The following is a 15,725-nucleotide window of genomic DNA, read 5'->3' as shown; positions in this document are numbered from 1 at the left end:
GTAAATCTCAAGTGAGCTCTGCAATGAAGAAATTGGCATCAGCAAAGAGCTAGAATACACTTTTATGGTCTCTTCCTTTTAAGTCCTGTGGGTGGCTTTTAATTCCTTCATGATTTTTAGGTTCCCAGTTGAATACAATGGTACTAAATGAATGCATCCTGCCTAGAACTGGCTGGGATCATAGCCCAGTTAATACAGGTAATTCAAACATCTGACACTACATTTCCCACTGCAGCCAGCTGGGTCTTTTTAAGGATTATAATAAAATTCAAATATGTATGTCTATCTTTACTGTTTTAGTCAAACAAATGATTGCCCTAGAGAGTAATAGTTTTCTCAATTCTTTTAAGCCCAGAGAGGGCCCCTAGGTGGAGGGAATGAGTACACACCCCTAAAAAGAGGAAGGAGCACACACGGATGGAGACCTGTGGGCAGGAGAGCACACTGAGCACAGTGTGGGCTGGGCTTCACTAGAGTTTTCTGTTAAAAAAACAGCTTGTCAAGATACACGTTCCCTTTTATGCAATGAATTAGAAAACTTTATTAAGGACCATATTATTGTTGCATGTGGCTTTAAGCCCTGTGATCTTTCTTACCTTTCCATAGATTTCATTGATTGTTATGTGGACAAAAATGGATGCTTCTGTCAGTCCTTCCAAATAGACATGCCGGTAGCCTGATAAAAGTAGAGAAAGTAGTTTCCTTTTAGTTGAACTTGCATTTGGCTTTCCCATGGGTGCAACAGAATTAAATACCTGACTTTACTATAGTTCTTTATGTTAACACTCACATTATCATATAACACATATTTTATATATCATATATGCCATGTATCATGTATATCACATATCATATATTAAATCTTCCAAAGAAAAGGAATGCTCAGTCTAGAGAGAAAAGGCCAGCCAGACTTACCAGGCACTAAGCTGCTAAAGGTCACAGTTCTTTGCCCAACAAAATCTCGTCCAATCGGATCGTGATCCCACACAAGGAACCGAACCAAAGCTATTTCTGGCATGTGTACTGTAAATGTGAGGGTTTCTTCCCACACAGGGTTAAATCCTCAGAGAAATAGGAAAAGACAAATTAGAAAAGCAAAGGGGTTGGCTAAAAATGATTTAGCAGCAACATCTGCAAAGCAGACAGTGAAAATTGCTTGCAATGGTTATTAAACTCGTGAAGATGACTGAGCCACCCCGGGATGCCTTACTGAAATAAAGCCTTGGAGTTTACCCCATTGCTAGAAAATAATTGGTAAGAAATTGCCTGTAAATTATTACATCAATTCTAATAATCTTTGATGCCAAATTGCATTGTAGAGAAAGTTCTTTTAGACAATATCCAGAATGTTTCAATAAGCTCAAAAAGTATCTACAGTAGTGATCTAAGAATAATGTTTTAGCAAAAGCAATAAAGAATGATTCCTCTCCCCCACTCCCATCCCACCCCAGTAGAATGATGCTTCTCACCCACCAAAGCTTCTGCTGCTGTAAGCATCACCAGCAAGCATTTTGTAAGGTTTCAATGCTATGGTACATATACCATCCTATTTAATTCTTATGGTAATCCTCTAAGGGTGGCAGGGCAGAGGGTTTTTTTCTAATTAAGAAAAAGTATATATTACTGACTTTCAAAAATATATAACTCTTAAAAATTACACAAGTAACCCATGCTCACTTTTTAACATAGGAAATATAATGCTCGTTTTATAGTTGAGAAAACTGATGTTCAGAGAAAATAACATGCCTAACATCATACAACTAGTGACAGAGCCAAAGGAGATGAGGCACTGCTGACTTCCAGTGGCTTCTCATGAAGCAAGACCTTAATACATGACAGATGACATATTTTTATCGCTACTGAAAATAAATAGGAAAGGCATATAATTCAACTCAAATTCTAAAAGGCAAAACCAAGTTTATTTCTTGGTAAAATTCTCTCAGATAAAATAATTAAACTGAGAAAAATTCAAGTACTCTATAAGTTTTTCTTTTCTAAAAATGAAAATTCATGTTATTAAATGTATGCATTCAGGAGGCATCAGCCACTTAACCCTAATGCCTTAGCTAATGAAATAATTATGGACTGAAAATCATTGAGATGTTCCTCCTGAAGAAGAGAAGAGATACTTTTTGTTGACTTCGTGATGACATCTCAATTATTTCTGAGACCAAAAAAAATATATTGAGCATTGGTAGGAAAATGCAGTATGGGAAGTTCACTTATTTTAAGAATGTCATTTCCTAAGTAACAGGTTTGTGCTACTCTTGAACCCTCAAATTCCTTTCCTTAAGCTCCTCTTAAGGTCTCTCTAGGAACCTCTAATTTCCCAAACGTTTTGAGGATTGGGGTTTAGATTTTTTACAGTATTAAGGACTAGAGATTAAGGAAAACAGGCATGCAATAATGTTTGTCATATGTATGAATAAATACAACCTTAGAAGATTACTAAGAAAAAGACATGAGGCTTGAGTAAAGAAAGTTTTCTTTACATGATGGCCAAAACAGAAGAAGAATGCTGCCCATGCACCACAAGTACATATTCAAGAAGTAAACTTGCCAGAGCATGCTGTACTTGCCTTTACATTGTACATGCTCCAGAAAAAAATGAGAAATCATTAGGATGTGGGCTTCACAAATGAGAACTTTGAGGCAACTCATGTCATGAAAACAATATAAAAATATAACGAGTCATTTTCCTACATGAAGTTTTAACCCAGATCTTTAAAATATCATTCATTTCACTAGAAAAAAACATTTGCTTCAAAAGCAGAAGTCTTGAGAGCCTAGATTCCAACATCCATCAAAATATACCATGCATCAATACCATATTTACTTAGTTTTATGTGTTGAAAAATCTTAACAAAACTCAGATGACAGTTACAGATTTTAGAAATTTGTTTCTCTTCCATGTAGACAAATTCTCTTTTTCAGTGCAAACTCTATTTCTAGAGCATCCTTATTAAAAGTGAACAGAGATTATTATAATCTTACCATTGTCATCTACCACACGAGTTTGATCTTTACAACAATCTACTGGCAATCCGATAATTTCAACTTCTACAAAAGGATCAATGATCTATATAGATAAAGAAAGTATTACTACAACTGATAAATTTCTACACATGTTAATTTAAGAATATTGGCCAAAATATCACATATCAACAGCAACCCATTTATTTAGGTGCTTACTAAGAAAGAGAAATTGTACCAGATTTAACAGAGTCAACTATGAAGCGGGAATAAAAGAAAGATTACATTGTTATTTGCCAATATCTACTAATGCTACAAAAACTTAACCCAATGAACCTTCAACTCCAGTTGAAGGTATATACCCAACAGAAATGAGAGCGTCTATCTATGCAGAAATGCTCAGAGCAGGTGAATTCATAATAGTCACACATTGGAAACAACCTCAATGTCCATTATGAGTAAGATGGATAAACTGTGGAATATTCATCTAATGAATACTACACAGCAATGAAAAAATAACAAAGTTGTGCTACATAGCCATAATGTGGAACAAGCCAGACACAAAAGAGTGTATACCGTCAGAGTCCATTTACATAAAGTTTGAGCACAGACTAAATTAATCTGTTTTGACAGGGACTGGTATTTGATGGGGGGAGGGGAGGGCTGGGAGTAGATATTGACTGGGAGGGTGGACAGAAGCCTTCTGGAGGTTCTGGATATGTTCTACCTTGATCTGCTTACATAGTAATTAATCAAGTTATCCACATTTGATTGGTGCACTTTAATGTAGTTAAATCAATTGTGTACTATGATGTACATTTAAAAGTATTTAAAAATAAAAAGATGAAAAGGTAATCAAAAGAAAAATATGAGTGTTTAGTTCCTCTCCTCCTCACCTTTACCTCCCCCATATCCCCTGCCCTCTGGGAGAGGGATCCTGCTTTGTCATCTGTAAGCTCTCCTTTGTAGTGCCAGTACTGGATAAGTAGCAATGAAGGAATAAAATCCTAAGGAACCCAGAAAGGAGAGAATTATGAAGTCTGGGAAAACATATTTTTAGGAGCTTGGAGAGTAAGGAGAATACAGTTTTGGAGGGAGCTTCATGGAATATGAACTAGAGGTATGATAGAAAAACATTTTGAGACAGTTAGGTGGATAGACACACTTTTTGTTTACTAAATAAATCACAGCTAAAGTTTATTAGTTTTCCATTAATTCTTTGATGCTAGAAGTTTTTCCTTAGAATAGAACACTGTGGTAACACTGTACCATTGGGAGTCTTGGATTTGGGGGCAGCTACAACTTCCTGCTTCGACACTTGGTTCCTGTGCTGGACTTTGGCATGTCGTGTAACTGTCTGTGCTTCAGTTTCCTCATCTGTAAACCTAAGATAACAGTGTCCGCTTCATCATGCTGTAATCCAGGTGACATGCTGGGAGAATGGAACTGGATAGTGGTGGCAAAATTAGGGAGAGATTTGGGAGGTAAAATGTCCAGGAGATGCTAATTGAGTAGATGTGGAGAGCAAAGAAAAGGTGAAAATTAAAGATGACAATTTTCTGATTAGGAGCAAGAAAAATTATTATTTCATTCTCAGAGATATGAACAATGTGAGAGATCACAGGCTGAGAATTCAGGGGGACTAGAGGGGGGGGAGAAACTATATTTTCATTAGCCTCTGACTAAAGCACAAATAGTAGAGTATTAGTACTGTAATTTTGTGCCTGGCAGAAATCACAGATGTTTTCAAATCACATTATAGTTGTTGCAGAAATCTCCGTGTATCACCCATACTTATCATGACTTCAAAATTCTAATAGCTATTCAACCCCCCTCTAGATCCTGCTATTTATTGCATACATATTTGTATGTCACAGTTTGTTTTTAATATACTGATAAGTGAATTTCAATATAATTTTTACTGTGTACCTTTATCTATTTTATTTTATGCATTTAAACACATTATTCTGAGAAGGGGTCCAAAGGCCTCATCAGATGCCAACGGGTTCTATGGCTCAAAAAAGAGTTAAAATCTCATGACAGAGAACCTCATAAACCACAATAGGTTGGATTTTATTTTAATTATAAAAGAAAGATAAACCTCATACATTTATATGATTACTCTAACCCCACAGACTATGTATTACAAAGATAAAGAAACACCGATGTAGTGAAAAACACCTGGAAGAAATCTCCTTATCCAAGTAACATTATCAATCCTGGGATAAACTGACACAATATGGCCCCTGATATGATACACTGAGAAGGATACACATTGCCCATGTAGTATTCCTGCCAAATATGTTTAGTCTGATTCTAATCATGAACAAACAATCAGGTAATCCAAACTGAAGGACACTATGGACACAACTGGCTTGGACATTTTAAAAAATATCAGTATAATGAAAACAAAACCTGGAGAACTGTTTTATATTTTAAAAGACCAAAGAGAAATGATAACTATAAGCAATGTGTGATTCTTAATTGGATTCTGAATCTAAAAAGAAAAAAAGAAGATGTAAGAACAATTTGGGGACAATGGGGGAAAATTGAATATAGATTTTTTATTAGATAACATTAGTGTACCAACAAACTATTGGGTATAAGATAGACTCAAGGATGTATTGCACAACGTGGGAAATACAGCCAATATTTTGTAATAACTGTAAATGGACAGTAACCTGTAAAAATTGTATAAAAATTTTTTAAAAATAAAATTTAAAAAAATGAATAAAGTTCTAATGGTCTAAAAAAATAAAATAAAATAGAAAAAAATATATTATTGTACCGATATTAAATGTCATGGGTGTAACGACTGTATTGTGGCTATACAGGATAACCTTCTTGTTCTTAAGAGACAAATGCTGAAGTATTTAGGGATTGGGGTCATGATGTTAACTTACTCTCAAATGACTCTCCAAAGAAAAGAAAATGCATATATATACACACATATATATAATTAAATTTTGTTATATTTGCTTTATTTCTCCCTTTCATGTGGATAAGTATATATGTATGTGTATATGTATATTTATGTACACATTTACACATGAAAGGAAGATAAAGCAAAAGTAACAAAATTTAATGAGTTAATTGGTGAATCTAGGTGCTGGAGATATGGTGTTCATTTTATTATTATTGCAACTTTCCTGAGGTTTGAAATTTTTCAAAATAAAAAGTTTGGGGGAAAATATAGGAAGTGAGTCTTCCTTTTTGCAGACAATAAAGAAAAATGGAAAGAAGAGGAAGTAAGGATAAACTTTCTGATCCTACCAAAATAACTATTCTTGCTGCTGAGAGAACAGAACTGGAAGCAGGGAGGCCAGTGAGCTGGGAGGCTACAGCAGCAGAACTGCCAAGAGATGATGGTGGCTTGGATTAGGCTGAAGGCAATGCAGATGGAAGACATGGTCCCACCTGAAGCTCCTACTTTCTGAGAGGGAGGACATAGGGCCATCTACTGGAGAAAGTGATGAAAACAAATGTTTGAGGAGAGACGAGGTTGAAAATAGCCACTGTGGAGAATAGGATAGAGGACTGATCAGGCGGAGTTGGGATGGCAGTGCAGCACTATGTGTGGGTCAGTGGAGATTTGAGACAGAGTTAATGGTGGGACCATTGCAGAGCTGCATGGTTTCACCATCGACATTCAAGATCCAGAAAGGATAGTTTAACAGGTGGGAGTGGCAAAGAGCCTGAAGTGATGGACCACTCCTGAGAGGAAGGACATGAACAGAGGAGGGGCTGACAGATAGGGAGAAAATGGAGGTCAAGGAGGCCAAGAGCAGGTGGAATGGGAATAACGGAATGAAAGCTCTGGAAAGAGCGGAGGCTGTGGTCAGAGAGGGAGACATTTTAAAATCACGCAACAGAAATGCAGCAAGGCAAGAGCCAGCCTGTGGCCAGGGAGCAGGTGGCTGATGTGCAGCAGAGATGAGGGTCACAGTGGATGAGAAAGGCGGATGGAAGGTTAAGATGTTCTCCTAGGCAATGTGTCTATTAATAACAAAATTGCTCCTTGCATCTCAGTTTAGCATTGCCAGTGTCAGTCTTGAATCGTGAATTGAATTGTATTGCACTCATGCCTCAAAAATAGATGATGCACTGCACTCCAGAAAGAATTGTGTGTGTTTTGCCAATAAGTCAGTTAATATCTGATGAACTGAGGTCAGTGCTCATTTACAAACACACACACACACACACAGAACCCTTAAGACATTTCAGATGAAATGTAAACACAATAAAATAAATCACATAATTAACCACTTGGTCGTATACAGCTTACCTCGCCTCGGTCTCCAAACATGGAATCTGGAGGTTTGGGGAGTTGTTGTCCACTAATCACTTTCAGGATGAGCTGCTTCTTAGGGTTGGCAGGAAGTGGATCACCAGAGAAAGGGTTGAAAGTACCTAAGCCAAGTAAAGCAGAGGTTAAAAATCTAGGTTTAGTAGCATGGAAACACACACACACACACACACACACACACACACACACACACACACACACACCTTAAGCTTGTAGAACAAAGAAACAATAAATGCTGGATTACTATAGTGTTTCTTAAAGCAAAGAAATTATCACATAACTATCAGCGTGGCTTTTGCCTGAAGGCAATGCCAGCTGGCATTTCCATAGCTGTGTTTTTTTTTTTTTGTTAGAATCTATGCTCCCAAAGGCCAGAAGAATGGAGCAACTTAAAACAAGCGTCTGTGATGCAATTATCAACCAAGGCAGGGGGTAAGAGGAACATTTTATTTGAATGTCCATAGTATAGAGAAGGGGGGCAGTCGTCAGATTCACATAATTTTCTATCCTAAACTACTGCAGGTATAGTTTAAGTAATTATGCTGAAATTAAGTAAACAGCATAGCAAGAAAACATGTAAAGCACAAAATTCTGAAGACACGTCTGTCAACAGTTTTTACTTGAACTGTTAAAAATCCAACTTGGAAATCTTAAAAAGAATTTTAATGAGCAGAACCAAAAGGAAGTGTTTTTGATATAACATTGCATTATCTTTTTTTGTTGTTGTTGTTAGCACTGTTTTGTAATTGGAATAAACTGACTAAAAAGGGCTTGAAAAAATTGTTTCAGGTGTTATTTATCTCTTTTTTAAAAATCATGTTGCAAAACAGAGGCATCACACTTTCCACAGAGCTCCTTCAATAGAGGTCTCCTGCGTTCAGAGCTGCGACTATGAAATTAACACACACCTTTGCACATCTGCTGGGGTTTGAGGACGTAGCCGCAATTGCCATTTGTCTTGAATTTGGCTCGATTTAACTGCATCATTCGCCCTTCAGACTGGTAGTTCAATGCCACTGTGCAAGTTCAAAGTTTAAGAGAATTAGGCAAGACAGCAGCATAGAGTCAAGACACATGGAGAACCGCTCCTCCCCGAGGCATACACACCTAGCTGGCAACCTGCGTTCCAGTAGGGCAGAGGGTTGAAGTTACTGGAATCGATGCGGTAGGCAGAGGGATAAATCCTCGTGAGCTGCTTCTGATTATAAATCATGAACTGCTCAGATTTCTGCTGAACCACCTGATGTGCTCTTGTTTCACTGAATGATAACACATTTCCTGTGGTTCCTAGAAGTTTTTAACAAAGAAAACAGAAACGTGAGAACTGCTGCAAAGAAAACACCACTCATAAAAGAGCTTATAATGATGTCTGATTACACCCATAATAAAAGGCAGAGCAAAAGAGTGAATTCAACCAGAGCAGGCACAGCTCCTGAGTAAGAAAGGTCTAATAAAGTTCCACTCTCGGGACTCTTCTGCCATTTCAGATCAGAGCTGTGCATCTTGCTCAGATTACTGCCTATTTCTGGATCCCATATTATCCCAAGAATTCAATCATCTCACTACTTCATGTCTATCTGACTAGTATGAAGAGGACAGACAGGAAAATTATTTTCTAGGCGCATGATTCAAACAGAATAGCTTTGCCAGAGTTCAAGACACCTATGGATAAATAAAACTATCTTTGTAACTCATTCCTGATAAAAGGGAGACATTCGTTGAAGGCATTCATCTAAAAAGCATACATATGAAACACATTAAGTGACAGCATTCAGAGTCGAAGAAAATAAAGGGAAAAGACCAATTCCAAAGCAGAAAAATTGGGTTTTAAAGTTACTTTGAATAGAATTGTGAAACCAGTCAAAGCCTATTTGGGAGAAAGGAATAATAATGGAAAAAGAATTCAAAAGAACATTATAAAGAAATAAAAGTTTCAGAAACAAGAACAGCCATCCACCCAGCCAGATTTATAAATAATGGAAAAGTAAAGGGAGGTAAAAAAAAACAGGAAGCCTATATTAAAGTTTCTGCTTGGAGCATCATCAGAAAGGGTTAATCCAGGACCAACGAAGCTACAAGTTAGGGGGTCATGATGGAGTAAACCTCCAATTATTTAATATCTTACCTTTTTCTCCCAGTACTACCTTTTGTACCACATCTAAAATGCTCCCACCCCTTCACCAAACATCCATACCCCACCCCCAAAATGACCACCCCATGTCATCTGGACCTGTTGGAATATACTAGCCTAGATAAAGATCCAAACTTGCCCAGAGTCTCATTCTCATTCCAATGTGTGCTCTGAACCCAGACTGAGGGACATGGCCCATGAAACAAAGGAGGTGAATTATAATCTTACTGAGCCTGAACTGTATCCAGACTCTGCATGTTTATTCATGCACACAGTCTCCCAGGGCCCTTGTTGTCCTTAGGGTTGTACAGCCTTAGTTATTAAACACTGGCCAAATGACTAGCAACTACACTCTACAACATGGAACAGTCATAAACACAAGTGGGAGGCAAAGAAATTAGAGAATTACAGAGTTTAATCTGATGATTTCCCTCATATAGACTCTTTCCTTATCACATATATCAATATCTTATTGATATAAGTTAGCATAGTTTACATATCTCAAGCATACTAAAAATGATTATATTTGTAGATTTTGATGAGGAATAGTTTGAACAGGATAAGAGAAAATATAGTCTTTTTGACAAACCACATTCAGGTGGAGTAGCACTAAAATTAGTACCACTATTTTCTCTGTCTCTCTACATAAATTACACACACCACATTATCAATAAGATGACCTTGGTAATTAGGTACATGTCAATTAGTACATTAATAGAGTTGAGTTGCTTTGCATTAGGATGAGCCATGCATTCATTATCTATTGCTTATTTTGTGGCTAACACACACACACACACAAAAGACAAAAACAGATAAAGTTCAAGAACTAAATAGTCCTCAATATTATTTTCCATTAAGCTAATAGGATTATGATTACCTAAGGCATATAGTAGAAATTATATTTCTATGAACCAAATATACCTTTAATTCCATTAAAATACTTCCTGAGTTTATTTTCTAGCTGTGGGCAGATATTATAAGAATGTGATGTTCAGGTACCACCTCACACTGGTCAGTCAGTCATCTCAAAAAGTCTACAAATAATAAATGCTGGAGAGGGTGTGGAGAAAAGGAAGCCCTCCTACAATGTTGGTGGGAATGTAAATTGGTGCAGCCACTATGGAGAACAGTATGGAGGTTCCTTAAAAAACTAAAACTAAAGTTACCATATGATCCTGCAATCCCACTCCTGGGCACATATCCAGAAAAGATGAAAGCTCTAATTCGAAAAGATACACACACCCCAATGTTCACTGCAGCACTATTTACAATAGCCAAAACATGGAAGCAACCTAAATGCCCATTAACAGAGGAATGGATAAAGAAGATGTGATACATATATACAATGGAATATTACTCAACCATAATAAAAGAATGAAATAATGCCATTTGCAGCAACATGGATGGACCTGGAGATGATCATACTAGCAAAGTCAGACAGAGAAAGACAAATATCATATGATATCACTTACATGTGGGATCTAAAATATGACACAAATGAACTTATTTACAAAACAGAAATAGACTCATAGATATAGAAAACAAGCCTATGGTTACAAAAGAGGAAAGGGGAGGGATAAATTAGGAGTTTGGGATTAATATATACACACTACTATATATAAAAATATATATAAAATAAAGAACAAGGTCCTACTGTGTAGCACAGGGAACTAAATTCAATACCTTGTAATAACTTATAATGGAAAAGAGTCTGGAAATAAAAAAGAATGTGATATTCACTTGCTGAGAATCCTACAGGTTCTCATGTTCACACATGTGAAATTAATTTTTTTAAATAATTGTCACCATCTAAAGAAGGAATCAACACCAAAGGGAAGAAAATCTGCAGATAGAAAAAGATACACTTGTGGAATGGGGGGAAAAAAATAAAGATCTGAGGAAAGAATCCTGGAGGTTGTGAGGACATAAGACTCAGCACAATGTTGTTTTCCCTTCACTGAGACATGAGAAAATGGGAGAGTCTGATGTACATTTCTCTTCCACTAAAATTACAATTAGATTGAAAACCCATATGACCTCAGTTTATTTTCATAAGCACCCATTAACTGAACAAAATACAAGTGAGAAAGGAAGAGGATAAAGAGAAAGAGCAGCTGGCAGGAAACTCAGGGTAAGAACAGTTGTAACTAGAATTTCTCAACTCCACATACAGCAACTGATGGGTAAGAAACTGTGAAAGAGTCAATGCTTCTGAAATTTCTGCTCTTGTTGTTAAAATTGCAATCTGTGTATTAAATTATTTTCATCAAGGTCAAAATTTTCAGTGAGAAAATACAGGGCGTTTCAAGATGTTATATTTGACAATTAATTTCCTCTTTCTTCTAGTCATTCACACTTGGAACAGCCATCTGTGATCTGGCCATCAAACTAGGTCAAGCCTCCATAGTTTGAAGACTGGGAAAACCTTGCTCTGATACATTTGTCTTTTTAATAATAATAAAGTCTTCCTCTGCCCTGTTGGAAATTTCTCTGACCTCTAGCCAATTAGGCAAATAATCAATAGAGCCCTCCCTGTAAGCTAAGCATTGTACTAGCAATCAGTTTCCTGACACTCAAGCTGGATTCTACACAGTTCCAGAAATGTGTGCTGATGATCCGATTAACAAAAGTTTAATTAACAATCGACAAAGAAAGGTCAGGAGTGTGTATCCAGAAGAAAAAAACACTCAGACCTTACCATCATCCACAATGTCCTGGGCTGCCACGGAGTTTGTGTACACAACCAAATCAGAGAGCTCTCGACAGAGCTTCATGGTTTTCCTTCGGCGGCCCAACCTGTAAAATACACACCAGGACTCATGACATTTTAGAGCTGGAAGAGGTTTGGGCTTTTGGTTACTCCACCTTCCCCACCTGCTCCTGATGGAGCCAGGATTAGAAACCAAGTGTGATTTTTAGTTCAGCATTCTCTCCACCACAACACCGTACTCATGTGGCTTTTTTCACCGCTCAGCCAGACTTTATTCACAGTCTCTTCTCTTGAATTTGTGAGTTCTATTGTGAAGGGCTTGAGTCCCACCATTACCCAACTATGGAGTAAACCAGAATTTAGCAGGGAATCACTCTGCTTTGTCAGAAGGAGAACCTGGACTAAAAAGCAGTAGGGATACTGTACAATCAGTCACAAGAATCCCATATCTAAAGATAAATACACCAAACTTTCCATAGTCATTATCTTCTTGAGGTATAATTACAATGATTTTTGTTTTCTTCTTTATGTTTTTTCTATATTCTTCAACTTCTTAAGACAAACATCCATTACTTACTCTCTCTGTACGTCTATATCTTCTGTATCCCATAAACCACTCCTAGGATCTGCTGTACAACTTTACAAATTCTGCTACTTACTCTTTGCCACAGTAAAATTCTCCATAGATTATCAATTCTCCTCACAGACACACTTTTCTCCTCTAGGAAAACATATAATCATTAAAAACTTCAATCCCCACCAAAGGAGATACACAAATGGCCAATAAGAACATGAAAAGAAGCTCAACATTAGTCATTAAGGAAATGCAAACCAAACTACAGTGAGATACCACTGCATATCTACTAGGTCGGCTATAACCAAAAAGGCAGGCAATAATGAGTGTTGGCAAGGATGAGGAGAAACTGGAATGCTCATATATTGCTGGGGAATTTTAAATGGTACAACTGCTTTGCCAACATAGTTTGGCAGTTCCTCAAAAAATTAAACAGTTACCATGTGACTCAGGAATTCCAGTTTTTAAGTATATACCCAAGAGAAATAAAAACCTATGTCCACATAAAAACTTAGAAATGAATGTTCATAGCAGTATTATTTATAATAGCCAGAAAGTGAAAACAACCTAAATATCCTTCAGCTAATGAATAGATAAATGAAATGCAATATATTCATACAATGGAATATTATTCAACAATAAAAAGGAATGAAGTACTGATACATTCTACAACATGGATGAATCTTGGAAATATTCTACTAAGTGAAAGGAGCCAGACAAAAAAAGGCCAAATATTGTAGGATTCCATTTATATGTAATGTCCAGAAAAGGCAAATCTATAGAGACAAAAAGTAGATTAGTTGGTACCAGAGACCAGGGGAGAGAGAGATGGAAAGTCGCTGCTAATGGTAGAGTTTTTTTTTGGTGTGATGAAAATGTTCTGGAATTAGATAGTGATGATATAGATTTATTCACTCAGTGAATATTTATTGAGCACCTATTGGAGATAAAATAGTGAACAAAACAGACAAAAATTCTTACTGTAATGATACTTATATACATTCAACAAAAGAATTAAGGCCAAAATGTGTCAACAACTCATTTTGCCAAGAAAGAAGACATGCACATAGACAGGTATAAAAACCAATGGGAAGAAGAGCCCATGTTCCTCCTTTACCATGTAATTAGGAAATTCTCTAGCCATTGGTAAAAATCTGGTTTTGTGAAAGCAAATGATTATAAATCAATGTGAGGGAGGTAACGCCTGGAAATGACAAGTAAAACTCCCAGGACACTCCATAACACAGAAAACTTCTGTATAAAGTTAGCTCTTTTTAATCCTTATCTTAAAATTGAATTAGTTTACTGAAGTCCCAAAAGGACATCGTCATCGATGCTTGAGCCTCGATAGCTATTACGGGCAAATCTCTAATTGACTTAAGAGCAGCATGCAACGTGATTTCATGTGATAGCTTCCCTGGCTATATGATTCAGAGTCAAGCCTTTCTCAAACTTATATTTGAGAACAGTCACAGCAGAGGTCTCATGGAAGGTAATTCTATTTCTCTTATATCCTTTACTGTAACTACATATTGAATTTTATGTACCCTAAGGGTAGGAACCATACACATCTCCTTTGCCCTCACTAATTAGTTACTATTTTATGTATGGACATTCTGTTGGAGTGAAGCTCAAATATAAAATTTAATTGAACACTAAATGTGATTCATTCCTATAGGACCTCTATGCCTCCAATTTCGCTTAGTTTCAGTCTTTTCATAAAGTCACAGAGGGGTGTGTGTGTACATGTGCACGTGTTTGTATATCTATCTATGAAGGATATACTTTACATTCTTTTGTGAGACTTACTGTATACACAATTTGCCAGAAAATCCTGTATCAAATCATGTGTCACAATTTGGGTTCTAAAATTTTGGCCATTTTACTCATCCCAAATTCTACTGGCAATAATAAAGAAAACAGCAGCTAATATTTTTGAGCACTTACTTAACTGGAGTAGGGCTCATCAAGCTAAATAGTTTAGTTCCTTTAATCCTTACAATGACCCTAAGAAATATATACAAATGAGGAGCCTAACTTGCCCCATCTTAAAGTTGGAGGAACAAGAGTTTGAAGTCTGGCTGATTTCAGATCCCTGATTCTTAACATGTTCTTGTCATCTATCTTCTCCTTCAGTCTCCTGTGAGAGCCCCGCTGTACTAGTTCATGTGGTCCCTCTCTCTTCTCTGAAGATATCTTTTACCTGACAACTGCTACAGCCAGCATTTATTAAGAGCTCACTGTGTGCCAGGCAGCACAAGTCCCCTACATGTATTATAATCTCACATCCTGTTGATCTTTCCATGTTCCACTGCAGAGCTCTTTACCTTGCAATCTGATATCCTAGACACGTACAACTAAAACAGCCAAGCTGATGTGGATGGAGAGGCCCCAGGAGCCTGAGCAAGAAACGTGGAGAGCTTTCTTACCTGTACAGCTGGCTGGTCTCCTTGCCAGGATTCTGCTGTGCGTCCTCCTCTTCATCAGCACTATAAGACTTAGACCGTGGTTTTGTGGTTTTCTGCTGGAAAAATCAGAGTTCACTTAACACAAACTCAGTGCATCAGGTACGTCTACAACATACGGAGGAATGAGCTTTAAAACAGACACACACACACAAGGACAATTACTTGGAGAAAAACAACTGACCAAATATTGCAGCTTGCCTCACCATCAATAATAAGCATGCCTGTGGCCAAAATTATCTTAAAATATCAAGGCAAAACTGAGGGTTTCATGCTCTTAACATTGACTTCTAAGCCACATAAAATGCAGGTCTTAGACTATTAGTCATGCATTGAAGGTCTCTATGAGGGGTAGGGTTAAAGTTGTAATATCTATTTAAATGATTATAAGGGATAAAGTGGTTTCTTATATAGGAAGCTCACTGTTCCTTTTGACTTACTTATAAAAGGCAGATTTGATTTAAAAAAAAGACAAGTAGTAATTTTTAAATGAATAACTACCACTCCTGTTTTGGTTCAGTATGCATTAAAAACCCCATCTAAATCAAACTGTTCATTTGAGACTT

At 36.9% G+C, this 15,725-nt stretch overlaps 1 protein-coding gene across 2 annotated transcripts in view; it reads right to left on the bottom strand.

Moving 5' to 3' along the window:
* The window catches only part of PLCH1 (phospholipase C eta 1), a 237,608-nt gene that overhangs the window by 7,602 nt on the left and 214,281 nt on the right, over positions 1-15,725 (bottom strand). For both annotated transcript variants that reach the window (XM_082626141.1, XM_082626140.1), the window contains 8 exons: positions 15,124-15,218; positions 12,109-12,206; positions 8,387-8,566; positions 8,188-8,295; positions 7,259-7,383; positions 2,995-3,079; positions 916-1,062; positions 597-676 (listed from right to left, as the gene is read on the bottom strand). In XM_082626141.1, the coding sequence (XP_082482267.1) occupies positions 597-676; positions 916-1,062; positions 2,995-3,079; positions 7,259-7,383; positions 8,188-8,295; positions 8,387-8,566; positions 12,109-12,206; positions 15,124-15,218 (918 nt within the window). The remainder of the gene's footprint in view (positions 1-596; positions 677-915; positions 1,063-2,994; positions 3,080-7,258; positions 7,384-8,187; positions 8,296-8,386; positions 8,567-12,108; positions 12,207-15,123; positions 15,219-15,725) is intronic.

Source organism: Mesoplodon mirus (genome assembly GCF_964341445.2).
Source record: "Mesoplodon mirus genome assembly, chromosome: 6".
NCBI classification, from domain to species: Eukaryota; Metazoa; Chordata; class Mammalia; order Artiodactyla; family Ziphiidae; genus Mesoplodon; species Mesoplodon mirus.
This window is presented reverse-complemented; position numbering and strand designations above follow the sequence as displayed.